This window comes from Lithobates pipiens, unplaced genomic scaffold, assembly GCF_037356315.1.
Source record: "Lithobates pipiens isolate NorthernLeopardFrog02 unplaced genomic scaffold, aLitPip1_a1.2 Scaffold_13, whole genome shotgun sequence".
Taxonomy (NCBI): Eukaryota; Metazoa; Chordata; class Amphibia; order Anura; family Ranidae; genus Lithobates; species Lithobates pipiens.
In genome coordinates this window covers 155,782,117-155,805,279 of record NW_027507718.1, presented here as the reverse complement: position 1 = coordinate 155,805,279, position 23,163 = coordinate 155,782,117, and the positions used below count along the sequence as shown (strand labels likewise).

The window sequence follows — 23,163 nt, the reverse complement described above, 5'->3', positions numbered from 1 at the left end:
TTGCTTATAAATGGGGTCATCCATTCCACCTCAATACCCATAAAGGAGGTCGGTCTTACACCCTACGACACCCTACAAAGTCCCTGCATTCCTGGGATCCCTCGGGCTTCCACTGGTGTCCATACCTAACTGGTTGGCGTTTGTTCTTCCCCGACCAAAACCAGTGTTGTGGCAAATCCACCAGCCAGACCCCAAAAGCCTTGGCGCAACCGCCGGACCCAACGCAGGAGGCTGCAGGCGCCCCAGGACCATGAGCCATAAGCATGCCAGGCCAAGTTTTGCCTTGAGGAATCTGGAGATGCGAGACTTTCATGGTTGATATTACAAGTAAGTGACACCCAGTTCTGTTCCAGTTGCCCTTCTTATTAAGGACTTGAGGGGTCAGAGACAAAAGAGTATTGAGTTAGCCCCAAACTCTCCCATACTGGGAAGAAAGAGACCTTGGGATTACTGGGTGGTGGGTCTGTGTCTAGAGCACCATAAACTGAAACGGAGTCTTTTTTGGTACTAGTCGCACCTGAAGACACTACCTGCCAACCTGGATAAATACCGACTCTGTGAGGACATAGACGCCACTGGTGCCTTTACCGACAGACAAGAGGACTTTGGGTAAATTGATACTGGGGGACAATTGTCTAATCTTCCCCCCAGAGCCCTCCTATCAAACGGAGAGGGCTGAGGGTTTTTTTTTTTCTTTTTTCGTTTTTTCTTCCCTCTCCCTGGCAGGGGCTGGAACATTCTGAAGACTACTCTGAGCGCATGAAAAGTTACTTGTCCATTTTAACTGTTGTTCCTATACTGGGTCCATGGGAAGCTCTTTCTGGCATGCACAATACCAGTAGTAGAATGGCTCCATATAGATATAATATTGTATAGATTGTAAGTGCTCAGGGGTAAGAGTTACAATTTGGGGGGGAGGGGTGGTTGGTTTTTTTTTTTCCTCTTTCCACTTTGCCCCCCCCCCCCCCCCACAGTCTAGATTGATGCCCAGGAGCATCTCCAAGAGTTATGGAAACAACTATGGCCCATTCTCATTAGACCCTTTCCCCTGGGAGGGGCAGGAACTGGTTATACAATAATAATAGAGCTGGGTTATAACGTTATTAATGGTCACTACACCTCGGTTGACTTGTTGTCATGTTGGAAACAGTTAAATGTTTTTTCTTTTCAATCTGATGCACTGTTGTTTAAAGGTTTTACTTATGTAGAGAAGCTTACTAAGCTCAAAATGGCCCACCTTGAGGCCACTCCAGACAGGGAGCTGTCGGAGAGGTCCTGTACCAATTGGGCCCAATCTTTGAAGTGCCTTACCTCTTTCCCCCACTAGGCCCTGACTGCCCAGATAGGCAGTTGCTCTCCGCTTGGAGACTTAGCATTTTCCCCACCCTTCCAACTCTCCTCTATCTTCCCCCATCTTATCTCTTTCTGGTCTCCCCCTAGTGTCTTCTTTTCTCTTCCCTTTCTAGCTCCTTTACCCACCCCTCTCCCATCCTATCGTTCCTTTCCCCCTAGGGCTCTGGTGGAGTCCGGGGGCTCGGTGTCAAATTACCAAAATGTCACTAAAATTAGTCTCCTGAAATGTGAAGGGCTTGGATGTCCCTGAAAAATGATCCAGTTGTCTTGCGGAGCTATGGAGGCAAAGACCCAATGTAGTCTTCTTACAGGAGACCCATTTCCAAAAAGACAGGATGCCAAAACTTTACAGTAAACACTTCCTGGGGCATATCACAGCACCTCGCCCACTACCAAATCAAGGGGCATGTGTATCCTCCTTGCCAAATTAGTATCGTGGCGGCTGGTAGATCTCCAGGCAGATGGAGAAGGTAGATACCTATTTATTAAGGGCACACTTCACTCGCAGACCTTTACTCTAGCAAACCTGTACCTACCAAATGTGGACCAACTCTCAGCCCTTGGCGCTTGCCTAAATGCCCTCGCCTCTTTCACTGAGGGAACCTTGGTCTTAGGAGGTGACTTTAACCTCACCATTGATTCTCGCAAGGACTCCTCGATAGGCACTTCTGCCTTGTCTTTGAGAGTTCGTAACCAAAGCAGAGAATTATTACACTCCCACAGTTTGATAGATAGTTGGCGTACTACACGTTCTTCTCCGTGGTGCATGGCTCATACTCGAGGATAGACCTATTCTTGATCTCCCACAGCACAATCCCCCTGGTTACGAACACCCAGATTGGTCACATAGCCCTATCGGATCACGCTCCGATTTCCATGGTGTTGGGCCTGCGCCAAGAGGCGTGCAGCCCAAATGCCTGGAGGTTAAATGAGTCTCTCCTGAAAGACTTGGATGTTCAATCAGACATTATAAATGAGATAGAGCAGTTCTTTGAGAACAATAAAGGTTCAGTTCCCAATCCCCTTTCCTTGTGGGCTGCACATAAGTGCTATATTAGGGGAATACTTATCAAGCACGGACACAGACTTAAAGCAGCCAGGGAAAAAAACCCTATCTGAACTGATCTCCAAATTACACGACTGCGAGAAACACCATAAATCTCAACCGAACGGTGCATTGGAAGCAAAGGTGACCGGCCTCCGAGAGCAAATTAGGGAGCATTCCCTTTTTCAATCCAAAAACAAGCTCCTATGGGTTCGTAGATCTTTCTATGAACACGGGGACAAATGTAGTAGGTCACTAGCGAATGCTATACGTGCCCAACGCAACGCCTCTTATATTCTGGCCATATCCTCTGCCACGGGCGCAAAACATTGACTCAGCGGAGATAGCGGAGAACTTCCGTGCTTTCCCTCCCGAAAGTTAGCGATTTCTGCAGACCATTTGAAGAGCTTTCTAAAATGGATTCCAGGTCACTGATAGCAGGAGATATAGATGTTTTGTTTGTTTTATGTTGTTTAGGTTGTATCCAAAAGGCCTTCTCTTTGTGTAGCTTCTGGAGTTTATTTTTGCTTCCTATTCATGACAAGTTTTTTGCAGTTGTCTTTGCTAGGTTTCTATTTCATTCTTAATTTGGTTGGTGCTTGTAGGGTCCAATGATGTGAAGGTTTCAAACACCACCTGCTTTTATTTTCTGATTGGAAAATCGCAATCGCAGGCGCAAAGTCAGAATTCGCGACCTACCAGAAGCTACAGGCCAGGCGGACCTTAAAGCGGCGGTCACTGCGATATTCAACAACTGCCTGGAACGTCCAGCAGAGACACCGATTGTTATTGACAGGGTCCATAGAACCCTCGGCCCTAGGGGCCCTGCAGAAGGCAGACCAAGAGATGTTCTATGTTGTCTTCACAGCTACTCCATTAAAGAAGACATACTACAGAAAGCATGGCGCAAGGGGCATATCGATTTTGATGGAGCACAGATCACCCTTCTACCCGATGTTTCCCGGAGGACCCTCCAGATGTGATGCTGCATGAGGCCCCTACTGGAGAAACTCAATGAACAAGGGATTGCTTATAAATGGGGTCATCCATTCCACCTCAATACCCATAAAGGAGGTCGGTCTTACACCCTACGACACCCTACAAAGTCCCTGCATTCCTGGGATCCCTCGGGCTTCCACTGGTGTCCATACCTAACTGGTTGGCGTTTGTTCTTCCCCGACCAAAACCAGTGTTGTGGCAAATCCACCAGCTAGACCCCAAAAGCCTTGGCGCAACCGCCGGACCCAACGCAGGAGGCTGCAGGCGCCCCAGGACCATGAGCCATAAGCATGCCAGGCCAAGTTTTGCCTTGAGGAATCTGGAGATGCGAGACTTTCATGGTTGATATTACAAGTAAGTGACACCCAGTTCTGTTCCAGTTGCCCTTCTTATTAAGGACTTGAGGGGTCAGAGACAAAAGAGTATTGAGTTAGCCCCAAACTCTCCCATACTGGGAAGAAAGAGACCTTGGGATTACTGGGTGGTGGGTCTGTGTCTAGAGCACCATAAACTGAAACGGAGTCTTTTTTGGTACTAGTCGCACCTGAAGACACTACCTGCCAACCTGGATAAATACCGACTCTGTGAGGACATAGACGCCACTGGTGCCTTTACCGACAGACAAGAGGACTTTGGGTAAATTGATACTGGGGGACAATTGTCTAATCTTCCCCCCAGAGCCCTCCTATCAAACGGAGAGGGCTGAGGGTTTTTTTTTTTCTTTTTTCGTTTTTTCTTCCCTCTCCCTGGCAGGGGCTGGAACATTCTGAAGACTACTCTGAGCGCATGAAAAGTTACTTGTCCATTTTAACTGTTGTTCCTATACTGGGTCCATGGGAAGCTCTTTCTGGCATGCACAATACCAGTAGTAGAATGGCTCCATATAGATATAATATTGTATAGATTGTAAGTGCTCAGGGGTAAGAGTTACAATTTGGGGGGGAGGGGTGGTTGGTTTTTTTTTTTCCTCTTTCCACTTTGCCCCCCCCCCCCCCACAGTCTAGATTGATGCCCAGGAGCATCTTCAAGAGTTATGGAAACAACTATGGCCCATTCTCATTAGACCCTTTCCCCTGGGAGGGGCAGGAACTGGTTATACAATAATAATAGAGCTGGGTTATAACGTTATTAATGGTCACTACACCTCGGTTGACTTGTTGTCATGTTGGAAACAGTTAAATGTTTTTTCTTTTCAATCTGATGCACTGTTGTTTAAAGGTTTTACTTATGTAGGGAAGCTTACTAACGTCAAAATGGCCTACCTTGAGCTCTTTACAGACAGGAAGCTGTTGGAGAGGTCCTGTACCAATGGGACCCAATCTCTGAAGTGCCATACTTCTTCCCCCACTAGGCCCTGCCTGTCCAAATAGGCAGTTGCTCTCCGCTTTGAGACTTAGCATTTTCCCCATCCTTCCAACTCTCCTCTCTCTTCCCCCATCTTATCTCTTTCTGGTCTCCCCCTAGTTTCTTCTTTTCTCTTCCCTTTCTTACTCCTTTACCCAACCCCCTCTCATTCCTTTTCCTCTATGGCTCTTGTGGAGTCCGGGGACCCAGCTCCGAATTACCAAAATGTCACTAAAATTAATCTCCTGGAATGTGAAGGGCTTGAATGTCCCTGAAAAATGATCCAGTTGTCTTGCGGAGCTATGGAGACAAAGACCCCATGTAGTCTTCTTATCCTGTCTTCTCATTTGCGAGAAGACAGAATACCAAAACTTTACAGTAAACACTTCTCAGTGGCATATCACAGCACCTCACTCATTACCAAATCAAAGGGCACATGTATCCTCCTTGCCAAAACAGTACCATGGTGGCTGGTAGATCTCCAGGCAGATGGAGAAGGTAGATACCTATTTATTAAGGGCACGCTTCACTCACAGACCTTTACTCTAGCAAACCTGTACTTATCGAATGTGGACCAACTCTCAGCCCTTGACGCTTGCCTAAATGCCCTGGTCTCTTTTACTGAGGGAACCTTGGTCTTAGGAGGTGACTTTAACCTTACCATCGATTCTCGCAAGGACTCCTCGACGGGCACTTCTGCCTTGTCTTTGAGAGTTCATAACCAAATCAGGGAAATATTATACTCCCACCGCTTTATAGATATTTGGTGTACTCTCCACCCACAGGAGAGGGACTACACGTTCTTCTCCGTGGTGCACGGCTCATACTCGAGGATAGACCTTTTCTTGATCTCCCACAGCACAATCCCCCTGGTTACGAACACCCAGATTGGTCACATAGCCCTATCGGATCACGCTCCGATTTCCATGGTGTTTGGCCTGCGCCAAGAGGCACGAAGCCCAAATGCCTGGAGGTTAAATGAGTTTCTCCTGAAAGACTTGAAAGTTCAATCAGACATAATACATGAGATAGAGCAGTTATTTGAGAACAATAAAGGTTCAGTTCCAAATCCCCTTTCCGTGTAGGCCGCATATAAGTGCTATATTAGGGGAATACTTAGCATGAGCATGGACACAGACTTAAAGCAGCCAGGGCAAAAACCGTACCTGAACTGATCTCCAAATTACACGACTGCAAGAAACGCCATAAATCTCAACCAAACGGTACATTGGAAGCAGAGGTGACCGGCCTCCGAGAGCAAATGAGGGAGCATTCCCTTTTTCAATCCAAAAACACACTCTTATGGGCTCGTAGATCTTTCTACGAACACGGGGAAAAATGTAGTAGGTCACTAGCAAATGCTATACGGCCCCAACGCAATGCCTCTTATATTCCACGGGTGCAAAACTTTATGACTCAGCGGAGATAGCAGAGAACTTCTGCGCTTTCTACGAAACCCTCAATAATTTGCACCCTTGGTCATCAGGGGACGGGTCCCGGGACAGATTGGAAGCCATTGAGTCCTACCTCGCAGCAGAGAATTTGCCCTCTCTTACTGAGGAAGAGGTGGAATCACTTTCACAACCCATAACTGCAGAGGAGCTTGCATCAGCCCTGGCAGGCTCACCCAGGGGCAAGGCACCTGGCCCCGATGGATTCACGGTCCCCTATTATAAAACATTCCAAACCCAGCTAGCGACGCATTTCACCACAGCCTTTAACGCAATATTAGAAGGTCATTCCATTCCCCGAGATCTTCTGCAGGCTAGCATCTCTGTCATACCCTAACTGGAGAAAGACCTGGAGAAAGGCCTATTTCCCTGCTTAATTGCGACCTCAAATTATTTACGAAAATTCTTGCGGAGAGACTACAGCCCATCCTTCAATGCATAGTACCCCTGGACCAAGTCGGCTTTATTCATAATAGAGAAGTGAGGGACAGACATAATAGCTAGGGCCAAACATCTTAAAGTCCTGACCATGTTCCTATCCACAGATGCCAAAGAGGCGTTTGACAGGGTTAGCTGGACTTTTCTGTTGGCCACCCTGCGGCGCCTTGGCATGCCAGCCTCCATGTTATCATGGATAGATGCCATCTATTCGTCCCCCACTGCTGCGGTTAGGGTAAATGGAGTAACCTCCAACCGCTTTAAAATTAGCAATGGCATGAGGCAGGGATGCCCGCTCTCTCCCCGCCTATTCATACTTACATTAGAACCCTTAAAGCAACACATTAGGCTTAACCCTGATATCAAGGGGCTGGAGACAAGCTCATATCATCACAAAGTCGTTACCTATGTAGACGACCTGTTGTTCTATGTTTCAGAGCCACACACCTCCCTGCCGTTCCTCTTGTCTGAAATGCAACACTATGGAGATCTATCGGACTTCAAAACGAACCTGCAAAAGTCGGAAACGCTTAACGCTTCCCTCCCACCCAGATTACAAGCCTGCATAGGCAGTAATTTTCCTTTCCAGTGGGCATCCCAGGCCATCCAGTACTTAGGCACTAAGATCCCCTTGAACCCACATCTTATTTACCAACTAAACTTTCAGCCCCTCTTAAAAACCTTTGCTTCAGACCTAGAGAGATGGAGGAATCTGGCGGTCTCATGGTTTGGTAGATGTAATGTTCTAAAGATGAACATTATGCTGAGGTTACTATACCTCTTACAGGCCCTGCCAATTAAGATCCCCCAGACTTTCTTCAGAGCGTTGAGCTCTACATTCATTAGATATGTTTGGCAGAACAGGTCATCGTGACTTGGAAGATCCTAACTGCAGAGACCGAAACTTAGGGGAGGGGTTGGACTCTCTGATCCAGCCCTGTATTACACAGCAGTTCATATGAATAGTGCAGTGGACTGGTGCAGGCACCTGCCCAATAAACTGTGGGTCTGGCTGGAGTGTGAATCGGTCCCATTCCCTATTGAAAGCTTGCCCTGAAGTGGGACTAGTCTCTAGGACTAGTCGCTCTGCCGCATCCACTGATTGAGCCCACTTTACAGGAACTAGATAAGCACTTTAAATCGGCGAAAGCCCCCAGCTTTCCTTCACCCTTAACTCCTATAATAGGCCACCCAAACTGTCTGCCAGGTACTTCTGATAAATCCTTTCGACTCTGTCAGGACCAGGGCCTGATAAGAGCCTCCACTTTCATTGGTGCTACGGAATGGGGAGACCTCTCGGGCATATATTTGGAGCTTGGGTCTTCCACCATGGGCAGATGGAAAATGGCCCAACTCACCCATTTCCTCAAATCCCTTCTGAAAGTTAGCAATTTCTGCAGACCATTTGAAGAGCTGTGCATGGAGGAGGGACCACAACATACAGTTTACAGAGGATCAAAAGAATCCTATACATATTTTTGCTCATAAGTCCTCCTTATGTAGCAAATATCAAGAAATCACTTACAAAATTTGGATTCGATGGTACAGAACACCCACAGTGCAAGCAGCCATATTTCCGGGGCACAGTCCAATGTGCTGGAGATGTGGCACGCAGAATGGAACATTGCTACACATCTTCTGGGAGCGTCCGATCCTGACCCCGTTCTGGAGACAAGTTCTCCAGATTATTCATAAACTTACTGATGTTGTTCTCCAGGATAACCCAGCAGCAATACTCCTAGATTTGACTCCCTTGTCAGGAAGGAAGTATCGTAAATCTCTGCTGAAACACCTTCTGAATGCAGCCAGGGCATGCGTTCCCAGTGCGTGGAAGCAGCAGTCCCCAACGACAGTGTCACAATGGTTTGCAAGGGCCGGCAACATCCATCGTATGGAGCAACTCACAGCTGCCATGAGAGATAGGGAGGAGGAACACAACACCCGTTGGATGCCTTGGAATCTTTTCAGATTTTCGGAAGAATACAAGACTTACATGTGAGCCCCCTCTCTTGAGATGAATTAAGGACCAGGGTTGCTGGAACCACTGGAGTCCCTCTCCTCTGCTCCACTCCCTCTTACCAGCCCTTGTCTGCCTCCCTCTTCCCTCTTACTCTATTGGTTTCCTATCACCTGTCCTACCCTTCCCCTCTTCCAACCCTTTAATACCCTTATCCCACATAAGAGAAAAATTCTTGTGATTGTCGGAGATCTCAAACATTGTCTCCTCAATTCCCTTACCGAAAATTAGAACTCACAAGTGGCATACTGATTAAACCCTGCCCCCCCAAAGGAAAATGCCCACTGTACATGCTACCACTTGGGGGCAGTCCGGGATGTGAGCGAACTGGAGGTTTCCCTTGCCGTACTGGAATAGCCACAAGGGAGGACAGTGAGGGGGTTCTGGGTCAGCAACTCATGGCTTTAACAGATTGTAGTACTGGCTAGCAAAACGCCATATAGTTATCTACCTAAACTGTATAATTTGCACTATAATCTGTTTGGTACTAAGGAAAACTGGGAACCATGTTTGTCTTCAGTTTTTGTATATCCTGCAATCCTTAAATAAAAAAAAAAAAAGGGGATAAGGACTAAACCATCAACGGCAACATAAACACTGGATTTTTGTTTTTTAAAACGATATCACACTATTGCAAGTCTCTTGTTTCTACACGTGGCATATATGAGAGGAGGTTGCTGGTAACCAGGAGGAAGGAGCTGTTCTTGATCTGAACTTTAAGCCAAATAGTTACCACAGGAAGGAGGACTCACAGGAGGACCTTTTAAAGCTGTTAACATTTACTACAGGCTTTTATATAGAGCCCTTAAGGTGAGGGTACATCTGGTGGAGGGGTTGTGTGTGCACCGCATGAAGGCACCAGCATCACGTTTATCTATGGTTTTATGATGGACTGTTAAAGAATCTGATTCATTAAGGATATTGTGCAGAAATATTGTGGAGGACTTGCACTTTATTTTGGACATTATAAATAACTGAATGTTATTTGCACATTTTTGGATTTGTTTTATAGGATATATTTATGATTAATTTATTATATAAATTTATTTAATATATTTTTTAGTAGATTTGTGCAATATATATATATATATATATATATATATATATATATATATATATATTTACAGTTATTTCATCTAGTTATTCACTGTTTCACATTTGCTATGTATTTTTATTACCATTGCCATGTACATTTGTTTGTGCGTGTTTGTTTTTCCTTTTTTTTTCCTTCAGAGATTGAATCCTATTTCATAGCAATTAAAAAACAAAACAAAAAAAACAATTCTCCACTTTAATCACTATTATGAAACAATTGTAAATGAAAGCATCTGTATAATTTTGATATGGCAGTAACTGAAGGGATTATTAAGAAGTTTCACATTTTACTTTTTGATGAATTCAACTGAGCTTTCTTTCTTTAAATTATTTTGTGTTTGTATGCATTACTTCTTACTTTATTTCTTACTCATTTACCATTAATATTTTTCAATCAGATATGTCATAGTCTCTTCCTTCGTGGTTTGTCTTTGGTTGGATGGTACCATAGTCACCCCTTTAGTCCGGCTCTGCCATCACTACAGGACATTGAAGCTCAAATGGATTATCAGCTTAAACTGCAGGGTTCTGACAATAGCTTCCAACCTTGTCTTGGTGTGATATGCGGTAAGATATTTTTTTGCCTGCATTTGTTCCCTTGTACCATCTAATCAGTAAAAAAATTTTGTGATGACGCAAAAATTCTTTGTATTAGGACCATATTTCCATGGGAACCAGGGCGTTCAATCTACAATATCTCCCTTCTGGGTTCTACCTCCAGCTGAGGTTAGCAAAGCATACAGTTATTTGGAGTAAGGGTTTTGCATGTTAATACTTTAAAAATGTATTTTACCTATTGTATCCTTTCTTTACAGCACCGCCCAAATGATTATGGGATGCCCATGGAGGTGGAAGTAACCTACATACAGGACAGCTTCTTAACCAGCGATGTCTTGCATGACATGGTAAATACATATATGTTTATATTGAAACAGCCACAATTTCTTTACTTCAAAATTATTTATCAATGTTTTTCACAAAAAGCTTTTTAAATAATCTTTTTATTATTTAAATTTTTTATAAAAGATATTAGCTTGATGTAAAGGACAATATTTTTCCATTAATGTTTCTTTTCTTTTTTTTACATTGTTTCTATGTTTTTAATGGGGAATTTCATGTAGGTATACTGATGCATATGGAGACTCTACTTTCTATTGAAGAGTAGTAAACAGTAGTTCTACTTTACTGCTCCTTTTATTTTTAGAATGCAAGTCAGCGGTGTTGGATTATTAAAGCAATGGGAAATCTTCACTTAGCATTGTAAATGTTTATTTTACAAAATGACTATTTAGTTAGCTGAGTATGTCAAATACCCATAAAAAAAAACATAGGAACACAGCACCAGGATATGCAAGGGGCTTAAAATACCTCAGGAAATCACAAAAAAAAAATCCTTCCAAAAGATGCTATTTTGAAGATAAATAAACACATTAGAAAACCTAACCTATAAATCATACAAAAACAACATATACCCATCTATACAATGAAGCATATCTTAAATGCCATTGAAACCTAATGTATTGTATAAAATCCTCCACACCAGTGTACACAATTTTATAAGTGTGAACCAGAGCTGGATCTTGTATCAGCTACACCTATGTAAATGATATGAGTGAATAACGCTAACAGAGACACATGGGAGAGGTATAAGGTAATGATAAAATCAGGAGAGTAAATGCTAGACCCTGGAGGTAATAGTGTTACCCATGTATAGGACAGAGGCTTTGAAGGAGTTCCACATAAATTCAGTCCAGAAGTCCAAATGGGGAGTGGACAACACAGCAAACGCTAATGGACCTACGCAACAAACAGGTCAACAAGGGCTAGAAAGATCTCAAGACAGCAGCTTATAGCACCTTATACCTTACTTACATCAGAGAGTGAGATAGACAAGTATTAATAGCAGCTGAAAAATACATTTGAATAGTGCATACAACCTCCCAACCAATGGAAGGAAAACTTCCAGATGATATATAAGTGCAGGACAGAGTGAAGTTTGAAAAAGTCCTGGTCAAGGTGAGTAGAAAATAAAACACCAAAGAAAGGAAGAGGCCACAGCCTCAAATCAGTCTTGCAATTGTGACGAGAAGGTAATAACACAACTAAAGCTAGACAGGGAAAAAACAGGTTGAGACCCCAATAAATCATTGGGAAAAATACAGGAAGAACAAATGCAAGGTCTACCTTCAAATCAGCACAGTGGGCCCCTCCACCCCTCAAGGCCAGTGGGTGAACATGTTGCACCCATGGATGACTTGCCACTGGGATAGGGCTGTATAGGGATGGTCTAGGACAGTACAGGGGCAGGCTAGGGCAGTATATGGACAGGCTAGAGTAGTACATGGACAGGCTAGGGTTGTATATGGACAGGCTAGGGTGCCCCTTTGCCCATCATTGCCACCTCATCAGTGCCCACCAGTGCAGCCAGTGCCCACCAGTGCCATCAGTGCAGCATATCAGTGCCCATCAGTGTCTCTCTGTGCCGCCTCATCAATGCCTGTGAGTGCAGCCCATCAGTGTTCATTAGTGCCACCTCATCAGTGCCCACCAGTGCAGCCTATCAGTGCAGCTTCTTGGGGCCCATCAATTCCATCTCTTCAGTGCCCACCAGTGCAGCCGCATCAGTGTCCATCAGTGCCGCCTATCAGTGCCACCTCATCAGTGCCCATCAGTGCAGCTTATTAATGCCCATCAACACCACCTCTTCAGTGCCCACCAGTGCAGCCTATCAGTGCCCACCAGTGCCGCCTATCAGTGCCCACTAGTGCAGCCTATCAGTGTTCATCAGTGCCACCTCTTTAGTGCAGCTTATTAGTGCCCTTTATTAGTGCCAACCAGTGCAGCCTATCAGTGCCCCCTCATCTGTGCCCACCAGTGCAGCCTATCAGCGTCCATCAGTACCACCTCATCAGTGCTGCCTATCAGTGTTCATCAGTGCCCACCAGTGCAGCCTATCAGTGTCCATCAATGCCAAATCATCAGTACCATCTCATCAGTCCCCACCAGTGCAGTCTATCAGTGCCCCCCAGTGCAGCCTATCAGTGTCCATCAGTGCAGCCTCCTCAGACAATCCACAAGCAGACAGTTTAATTGCACATTGCATTGGGGAGAAGGACCTACCTGCCAGCCAGCTCACTCCACATCTGATCCGCGCTCCAGGGATCTCAGCGCTGCCTCTTCCACTCCGGTTACTTAGCTGCACCTGAAGCCTTGGCCTTATCCCGACCATACAGATTGCATGGGGGCAGGGTCTGAGAGTCAGTGGCGCTCCTGGCCCACCCCCTCCTCTGCTGTATGTGGACGACCGCTGCCTCAATGGCAGTGGAATCGTGTTGTGTGGGGCAGCCCTCAATGTGTAGGCAGCGTGGGGTCCAGGGGTAGCTATTTTGGGCCCCAAAACAGTGAATGGGCCTGGGGGAAATATAGCACGTTACCTGGAAACCTACACCCCTTGGTGCCCTAGATATTTCTCTATACAAGATTGAAAGCTTTGTAGGTCAGTGGGCAGGATTGTCAACATGGATATGTTGGTCAATACATCAGTTAGGTCTATTGACAATGATTTTAGTATTTTGAGTAACTTTAAATAACAGTTCACTACTGAAAGTGACCTACTGTTGGTGACAATTCCAATGGTCACTTACATGCACGGAGGAATTGCCATTTGTAAGAAAGTAGGATCTACATTCTCTGCCTTTTTCTATATAATTTGGATGTTGGCAAGGTGAATGGAGTTTGTCCCTCCCTTTTTGTATATATATTATATATATGCCTATAAGTGAGAGCATATCAACAAAGTGGACACATTACCAGTTTCAGTCCAAGAGGGATAGGTGATCATCCATGGCCTTTATACAAAGGAGAAGAGGGGACCAGAGGCCATCTATTATAGTCCACACGTGAGTAAGCAATTGCAAAGATGACTCCCAGACCAATTGCAGAACAGAAAGAGTTAACTGCCTGACATGGCAGTAAGGACAATGACTGCTGTGACTACATTATCAGAGGCCATCAACAGCGTAAAAGCTGGACATTACAAGCAAGGGATATTCTTGGACCAACTGCAAAACACACAGAGGTAAAGGCTACCTGTGATGAGTGCACTGTAAGCTGCTGTGCAAACCATATCCTAGTGAGACAGAACTACCCGGGTGACTCTCAGACCAAGTGCAAAGCACCAGGGGCCATAAGCTTTGTTTAACTAGGACACCATAAACTCATGCAAATACAAGTAAAACAGAACCACAAGGGATACACACAGTTTACTGTAGAACAATAAGGTGAACATGTGTGATCAAGTCACTACAAGGCACTGTGCATACAGAACACTGAAAATGTTACCAACAAAGGTTGCCTCAAAAACCACCACTGAGCAGCAGGGGTAATGGTTGTGCATAACAAGATCAATTCAGGCCTCTGTAAAAATGATATACAATGAGCCATTACCCACAAAAGTGCACACAACCACTGCAGAACAGGTGGATCAATTGACCTTGCATAACTCACACACTCTAGGCTGCTGAACATCAATAGACTGTGTGTTATTATCAACAAGGTTTAGTCAAAGACCCACTGCAAAACAGAAGGGGACAATGGAGATGTGAGCCCTAAACAAACAAAGGGCGCACTAAGATGCCAAAGAACCAGAGATTACCATAGGTTTGCCAGCCAAAAAAGTTAGGCTGGTGACCTGACTTTTCTCTACTCTAGTCAAAGCAGAATTCCAGGCACAACAACTTAACATACTAGACATATTTCTCAATAGACACAATTGATACTAATCCAAATCACAAACCCAAATATTTCCCTGTAAATGAAGAGGTGACATCATCGCTGTGCAGAGAGCAGAGCTGTAGATGGGACCCATCAGGTCCAACCGTTACAGAAGGCAGATACAAGGTCAATTATCTTGCACAAGAAAAGAGAGCAGCAGTTAAACTCTTGTACAAAAGCAAAGTGCAGAAGTTGCTTTATGCTTGAGTACTACACAGAAAATACACAAAGGACACAAAGGGGAGATTTACTAAAACTGGAACACTCCGAATCTGGTGCTGCTGTGCATGGTAGCCAATCCGCTTCTAACTTCAGCTTGATCAACTAAGCTTTGATAAAAAGGGCCGATTCACACTGGTACAACAATCGCTCTGAGTTTGAGAGCACAAGTCACATGACATGTCAAAATCAATGGTTCCCTATGAGAACCCTCTTAACTGGTCTGACTTGTGTCGGTCTGACTTTTGAAAAGGTTCCTGCACTACTTTGGTCCGACTGGAGTTTGATTTCAGCCCATTGAATTAAATTGAAGTCGCATCGAAGTCAGATCAGCATCTTGTGCTCAGAGGAATGTTAGCTATGCAAAATGAATAAAAAACAAAACTTATCAGAGCATGGGCTGGGGGTCCCCCCTTATCCAAGCATGCATCCCAACATGAGGGGATGAGTGCTTGGGCTCTGCCCCCCAACCACAAAGCACCTTGTCCTCATGTTGATGGAGACAAGGGCCTCTTCCCCACAATCCTAGGCTGTGGTTGTGGGGGTGTGCAGGTGGGGGGCTTATCAGAATCTGGAAGCCCCCTTTAAGAAAGGGGGCTCCAAGATCCCGGCCCTTCCCCCTATGTGAATGAGTACCCCTACCCATTGACCCCAAAAAAAGTGTAGTGTAGTAAAAATATTCACCATTTCTGGACAAGACCTTTATTAAAAATGACTAATGTCCCCTGTGGTAGCTCCAAAGTCAATCACATTCTCTTCCTCTGCTGTGCCCTGCCGACCCGCTGCAAAAAATTGCTACTCCTCTGACACTGGCTCCAGTCATTCTGTCCGCTACAGTGTCTAATACTGCGGACACACGACCGGACTTTTCCGCCGGACTATGGCAGGAGTCCGCCGGACTTTTGAAATGAACGGACTTGCCCACACATGGAGTAAAGTCCGTTCATTTTGAACGTGGCTCCAGGTAGACGAAACTGGGGAGGGAAGTGAATGTTGCCACCTCAATCGGTAAGATTAACACCTCGCTAGCCCTGTCATCTGGTTTGGATTTAAAGGGAAAGCCCTACACCCCAAAAACGGCATGGGGGTCCCCCGAAAGTCCATAGCAGACCCTTATCCGAGCATGCAGCCCGGCCGGTTGGGAAAAGAGGTGGGGACGAGCGAGCGCCCCCCCTCCTGAGCTGTACCAAGCTGTGTGCCCTCTACATGGGGGGTGCTTTGGGGAACCCACCCCAAAGCACCTTGTCCCCATGTTGACGAGGACAAGGGCCTCTTCCCAACACCCTGGCCATTGGTTGTCAGGATCTGTGGGCGGGGGGGCTTATCAGAATCCGGGAGCCCCCTTTAATAAGGGGGTCCCCACATCCCGGCCCCTCACCCTATGTGAATGAGTATGGGGTACATGGTACCCCTATCCATTCACCTGGAGGAAAAAAGTGTACAGAAAAAAACACAACACAGTTTTTAAAAATACTTTATTAGACAGCTCCGGTGGTCTTCTCTTCTTCCATCTCGCCGGACTCCTTCGCTATCTTCTGCTCTTTTGCTAGCTCTTTTACTAGTGGAGGAGCCTGGCTTTCTCCTTCGTCGCCGTTGCCGTCCGGGGGTCTTCTTCCGACTTCGGGTCTTGTCCAGGTCTTCGGGGGTCTAGTCCCTCTCTTCGGTTCTTCTTGCAGGGCCTCTGCTTAATTCTTCCAGCTCTTTAACTAGCGTTGGCCCAGTCTTCTGTCATCGCCGCTGCCACCTTCTGCTTCTTCTTCCTTCTTCCGATGTTGACATGACGCTCTCTCCGGCCGTAATGCCGGGGACGCGTTGTGCGGCGACTTACATAGGGACAATGGACGGGTCACCGGGTGATGTCACATGGTGATCCCGCCCCTTATGATGTCTCAGTCCCAGCATCCCTCCCTTCCCCCATGTTGAGGGCACGCAGCCTGGTACAGCTCAGGACGGGGCGCTCGCTCGTCCCCACCCCTTTTCCTGACCGGCTGGGCTGCGTGCTCGGATAAGGTCTGCTATGGATTTTGGGGGGACCCCCACGCCGTTCTTCCCCTTTTAAGGTGTCAATGTCGCCGATGGAGGCGGCGACATTGACTTCCTGCGCTAGTCCCGTCTACCTGGAGCCACGTTCAAAATGAATGGACTTTACTCCGTGTGGGCAAGTCCATTAATTTCAAAAGTCCAGCGGACTAGCCCACTGACAGGCAGATTGTGTACGTGACATAACAGTTCTTATATAACTTTGGGGCATGGCCATACAGTGGTGTGACTCAGAGACCCGCCCTCTTATGCCATCACTGACCCATCATCTGGGCCTCTCCGTTAAGTCACCGCATGGCCAAGCCCCATAGCTATAAAACAGGGGTCAGAAACCTGTAGATCTACTGGTAGATCGCGGGCAGGTGACTGGTAGATCACAGTCTGGGCTTGCTGACCTGCCATTCCAGAGCATCAAACAGAGAGCAATGCAGAGGGACCTCTTGTAAAGTTGGAGCTGTAGTAGGGAGCGAAAGCCACATACACTGAAACCTCCTCTGTAGTGCCGGCTCTTGCCCCATTTGGAGTGATACCAACTACACTCCATCTCTTATCCCTGGTAGTGGTCTCCAGAATGGTGCTAGCAGCAGGAAAGATGAGATCTTAATGTCAGTGTGAAGCAATACACTGTGTATAATAGTATAGGGCTGCTTTCACACTGATGCACTGTGGTTTAACCACAAAGCAGGTGTGATGGGTGTACCTGCAGCTTTCCTGTGGGTTTGCTGCACTTATCCATAGACTTCTATTATATTCTACTATTTTACCACCCCCCAACTTTAATGTGAAAGAGCCCTAAGCCCTTGTACACACGGTTGGACATTCCGACCACAAAATCCGTCCGATTCTTTCCGACGGATTTTGTCCAAAACTGGTGTTGCATACACATGGTCGGACAAAGTTGTCAGAAAATCCGATCGTTCAGAATGTGATGACGTTCGTTCGTTACGACGGGATTACGTTCAGGCTAGTAGCCAATAGCTTTGATCTCGTAATTTGATCTGAGCATGCGTGGCACTTTGTCTGATCGGCATTCTCTACAAACCATCGGACAAAGTCCGATCGGATCATGTTGTCGGAAAATTTTATATCCAGCTCTCAAATTTTGTTGGTTGGACATTCCAACAGAAAAAGTCACATGGAGCCCACACACGGTCAGATTATCCGACAACACGGTCCGATCGGACATTTTCCATCGGAATGTCCAACCGTGTGTACAAGGGCTAAGGGTGCTGCTGCTGAATGTATCTAAGGGCTCATTCACAAGTGCAGCAGGCATTGCTGCTCCTCTGAAAAGTGATCTGAGTGTGTGTGTTGACAAGGTGGTAATGAGGCGATATGTTGCTTCTTCACCACCCGATTTGACCATGAATACCCTTCAATGCACGCAATGTTGACATGGTAGTACGACAATTTGAGTTTCAAACCAGGTCTGAGGAGGTAAAGGTGAACAAAGAGTCCTGCGCAAATCAATCAAAAAAGTCCTTTTAAAGTGCTAAGTGCTGATGAAATATAGATAAATAAAAAACGTATAAATGTATATGAAAAAATATATTATGCAAAAATTAAAAGTCCATAAAGTGTAATTCACAGGCACCAATGGTGAAAAATTGCAGATGAACGCAGTAATATAAATCCCAGGATTAACCACTTGCTTACTGGGCACTTAAACCCCCCTCAGTCCCAGACCAATTTTCAGCTTTCAGCGCTGTCGCACTTTGAATGACAATTGCGCGGGCATACAACACTGTACCCAAATGAAATTTTTATCATTTTTTTCCCACAAATAGAGCTTTCTTTTGGTGGTATTTAGTTACAGCTCGGAGTTTTATTTTTTGCTAAACAAACAAAAAAAGATGCAAAAAAAAAAAAAAAAAAAATCATGTTTTAATAGTTTGTTATAAAATTTTGCAAACGGGTCATTTTTCTCCTTCATTGAAGTGCGCTGATTAGGCGGCACTGATAGGCTGCATTGGTGGGCACTGATGGGCTGCATTGGTGGGCACTGATGGGCTGCATTGGTGGGCACTGATAGGCTGCACTGGTGGGCACTGATAGGCATAGTTAAGGCGGCACTAATAGGCACAGATAAGGCGGCACCGATGGGCACAGATAAGGCGGCACTGATGGGCAAAGATGGGCACAGATAAGATGGCACGGATGGGTGGCACGGATAAGTGGCACGGATGGGTGGCACGGATGGGCACTGATAGGTACCACAGATAGATGGGACTGATGGGCACTGATAGGTGGCACTGATAGGTGGCTCTGATAGGTGGCACTGCTGGGCACTGATGGGCGGCACTGCTGGGCACTGATGGGCGGCACTGCTGGGCACTGATGGGCGGCACTGGGGTGCAGCACCTGAGGCAGATTTTGGGTGGCACTGTGGGTGGCACTGCTGGGTGGCACTGTGGGTGGCACTGTGGGCACTGCTGGGTGGCACTGTGGGCACTGCTGGGTGGCACTGTGGGCACTATGGGCACTGCTGGGTGGCACTGACAGGGGGGCACTTACTTTATTTCAGGATGGCACTGCGGGTGGCAGGTGGGCACTGGCAGGGGGCAGGTGTCCTTTTAAATTCCTGGCCGTGATCGGGACTGATGTCCCGAACACGGCCGCCGGCGATCGGCTTTTTTTTTTTCTCCTCGCGCTGTCAGCGCGAGGAGGAATACTAGCCGATTACCGGCTCCGTTTTATCACATGATCAGCTGTCATTGGCTGACAGCTGATCACGTGATAAGGGGTCGGGATCGACCCCTTACACGGATCGGTGATCAGGCGAGTCTCACGGACTCGCCGATCACAGAGCGCGCCGCGCGCGCCCCTCAGGGGGCGCGCAGGCCGCTCGTAACCGGGACTACGTCAATAGACGTAGTCCCGAAAATGTGGGTCCGCGCTATTGCCGTCATTTTGCAATAGCGCGGTACCCAAGTGGTTAAAGGCTCTCAGAACTCTCACCTCCAAGTATAAAAAACAGGCACATCAGAAAAAGCTGACCAACTCCACTCCTTGTCTCCAACCACCAGGGGGGTCCTCCACTGCAGCAGACTAGGACGCTATATTCTCCACACCGGGCCACAAGGGGGCCATATAATGCATGTAAACTTATACTGTAGTTGCGGGGAAGATATTCACAGAGGTGTGCGGCTCAAATATATAATAAAAACATGGAGAGAGAGGGAAGGCTCTGATAGTGTAGTAGTTGATTAAAATATAACGATTTAATTGAAGAAATAAAAATCGGACTCTCACATTTAAATAAATAAACAACAGCACAAGAAGTAAAATCACGTTCTGAACGATCGGATTTTCTGACAACTTTGTCCGACCATGTGTATGCAACACCAGTTTTGGACAAAATCGACCCAATGGGCCAGTCTAGCTCCCCCACCCCCCACACGGGCTGAGGGTATCACTTTAACTTGCTCTGCTTTCCTTCACTTTCCTTTCTCATACTCTGCACTTACTGCACCGCTAAATCTTGCCTGGTCACCTGACTTGTTCTCCCCTCTCCTTTTGCCCCTCTCCCTCCCCCCACTGGTCTCTCCTCTCCTTTTTCCCTCACTCACTCCCGACCCCAAGCTCTTTTCCTATTGGTATAGCTTGGACCATTTTACTTCTTGTGCTGTTGTTTATTTATTTAAATGTGAGAGTCCGATTTTTATTTCTTCAATTAAATCGTTATATTTTAATCAACTACTACACTATCAGAGCCTTCCCTCTCTCTCCATGTTTTTTATTATATATTTGAGCCGCACACCTCTGTGAATATCTTCCCCGCAACTACAGTATAAGTTTACATGCATTATATGGCCCCCTTGTGGCTCGGTGTGGAGAATATCGCTTCCTAGTCTGCTGCAGTGGAGGACCCCCCTGGTGGTTGGAGACGAGGAGTGGAGTTGGTCAGCTTTTTCTGATGTGCCTGTTTTTTATACTTGGAGGTGAGAGTTCTGAGAGCCTTTAATCCTGGGATTTATATTCCTGTTTTCATCTGCAATTTTTCACCATTGGTGCCTGTGAATTACACTTTATGGACTTTTAATTTTTGCATAATATATTTTTTCATATACATTTATACGTTTTTTATTTATCTATATTTCATCAGCACTTAGCACTTTAAAAGGACTTTTTTGATTGATTTGCGCAGGACTCTTTGTTCACCTTTATTTTTGCTGGGTAGTTTGTGTATACTATCAGGTTCAGCCGCATTTTTTGCACCTTACATTTGCACGTGCACTTTTGTTGTTGATTATTCTTATATTTTTTTCTACATTTACTAATTTATACACTGATTCTTGTATATCAGTGTATATACACTGATTCTTTGAAGAGGTTTTTTTACCCTGTTTATTTTTTATAGTAGCGCGAAGGCCCATTTTCACTATTTCATAGGTCTGAGGAGGTGACACTGTGCCCGGTAATCTTTGATTTCTCCCGTGTTGTTCAGGTAGATCTCCACCTATTTAAGTTTGCCTACCCCTGCTATACAAGAACTGTCAGACACTGGAGCTGACAGAATGGCTGGAGCCAGTGTCTGAGGAGGAGAGTTTTTTTTTTGTCTGAGGAGGAGAGTTTTTTTTTCTTTCAGCGGTTTGGCTGTGGCGGCAGAGGAAGACAATGTGATAAACGTCCAAAACTATCTCATGTTTTTATTACACTACACTGTTTTCTTTTGGGTGAATGGGTACTATATTCCCCATACTTATTTACTTATTCAGGGCCTGGTATAGTTTCAGGGGGTACTCCACGTCACTTTTTTTTTAAATTCTTCTTTATTTCAAAACAAAAAGGATGTGCATAACAATAAGCATATTCAATAATGATACAAAACATGTGTCAAGTCAGAAAATCAGATTACATTACAATATTTACTCAGGCGTTTAAATGAACCCAACCTACAACCTAATCAAGGCACAGTAAAAGAGAGTTCCATCATAGTAGTGCTGACAACATGTCGGGTCTCATAGGCTGTTTAATCATCATTATTACTGACCCAAGTCTGACAATGGCTTATGCCAATTTATGCAATGCAGCAACACGGAAAAACATTTTTTTGTTTAAATGGGGAAGTATAGTAATTCAAGTATCTGGTAGGCCCAAACAGGAGACATATGATAATACATTTGTTTCAAGCGTGTGTGCTTTCTTTGGTCAAGTACTCATGGATGGGTACAAGCTACTGAGACAGAGGTATACTGTGGAGGGGAAGGGGGGAGATAATTAACCAAGCTATACCAATAGGAAAAGAGCTTGGGGTCGGGAGTGAGTGAGGGAAAAAGGAGAGGAGAGACCAGTGGGGGGAGGGAGAGGGGGCAAAAGGAGAGGGGAGAACAAGTCAGGTGACCAGGCAAGATTTAGCGGTGCAGTAAGTGCAGAATATGAGAAAGGAAAGTGAAGGAAAGTAGAGCAAGTTAAAGTGATACCCTCAGCCCGTGTGGGGGGTGGGGGAGCTAGACTGGCCCATTGGGTCAGGTGTTTCGAGCCATCTCTTGGAGGTAGGCATCTGTATATGTGAAATATTGCCAGGGTCTCCAGGTCTCGCGGAAGGTCTCCTCCCTGTTGTGCAGGGTGGCGGTGAGGTCCTCCATATCCCTTAACTCGTTCACTTTAGCAAACCACAGGGACTTGGTCGGTGGGTTCTCCAATCTCTAACACAGGGGGAAGCAGGCCTTCGCCGCATTTAAAAGCTGAACAGTCAAGGAGTTCTTATATTTTTTTATGGGTCGTTCCGTCAGGTGGAGCAGACAGGCCACAGGGTCACCACAGGGTCACCCTCCAGGGATACATTGGTTAGGTGCCTGATCGTGCTAGTCACCTTGCGCTAGAAGGGGGCAAGCTTAGGGCAGGACCAAAAGACATGCAACATTGTCCCCTCCGCATTGCCGCACCGCCAGCAACAGTCCGACACCTGCAGAAAGATGCGGTGTAGGATAGCGGGTACTCTGTACCCTTGAGTCATTATCTTATAGCAGGTCTCTTGACCTTTAGCCATCTGTAAAGTGAGTCCCGAGGTCCGCCTCCCACTTGGCCAAGAATGGGGGGGACGGAGCCCTCAGCTGGTAGGGTCAAGGAGGAGTATAGGAGTGAAAGACAATGCCGCACTGGTTCCCCGTGATGGCAGATGCACTCCAGCTCTGCATCTGTAGACCACTCCTGAAGTCCAGAGGGGGTTGCCCAGTACTAGCATCACCGGTGAGGGCACCAGGGACACCGAGGAATAATTGAAGGCTTTCCTAGCCCCTGATAAAGTAGCTCCACCAAATCCCTTGGCAGGGCGCTGTGAGCCAAGGCCGGCTTCTGGTTGTGTCACCTGAGTCCTCTAACTCAGTGGCCACCCAATGCTTTGCTTCTGCATGGCAGTGCCAGTCCACTATCCTAGTAAGATGGAC

General features: G+C 46.1%; 1 protein-coding gene across 8 annotated transcripts in view; it reads left to right on the top strand.

Annotated features, from left to right (window-relative positions):
• The window catches only part of MPND (MPN domain containing), a 719,135-nt gene that overhangs the window by 564,569 nt on the left and 131,403 nt on the right, over positions 1-23,163 (top strand). For all 8 annotated transcript variants that reach the window (XM_077475745.1, XM_077475748.1, XM_077475740.1 and 5 more), the window contains 3 exons: positions 10,141-10,309; positions 10,398-10,468; positions 10,558-10,647. In XM_077475745.1, the coding sequence (XP_077331871.1) occupies positions 10,141-10,309; positions 10,398-10,468; positions 10,558-10,647 (330 nt within the window). The remainder of the gene's footprint in view (positions 1-10,140; positions 10,310-10,397; positions 10,469-10,557; positions 10,648-23,163) is intronic.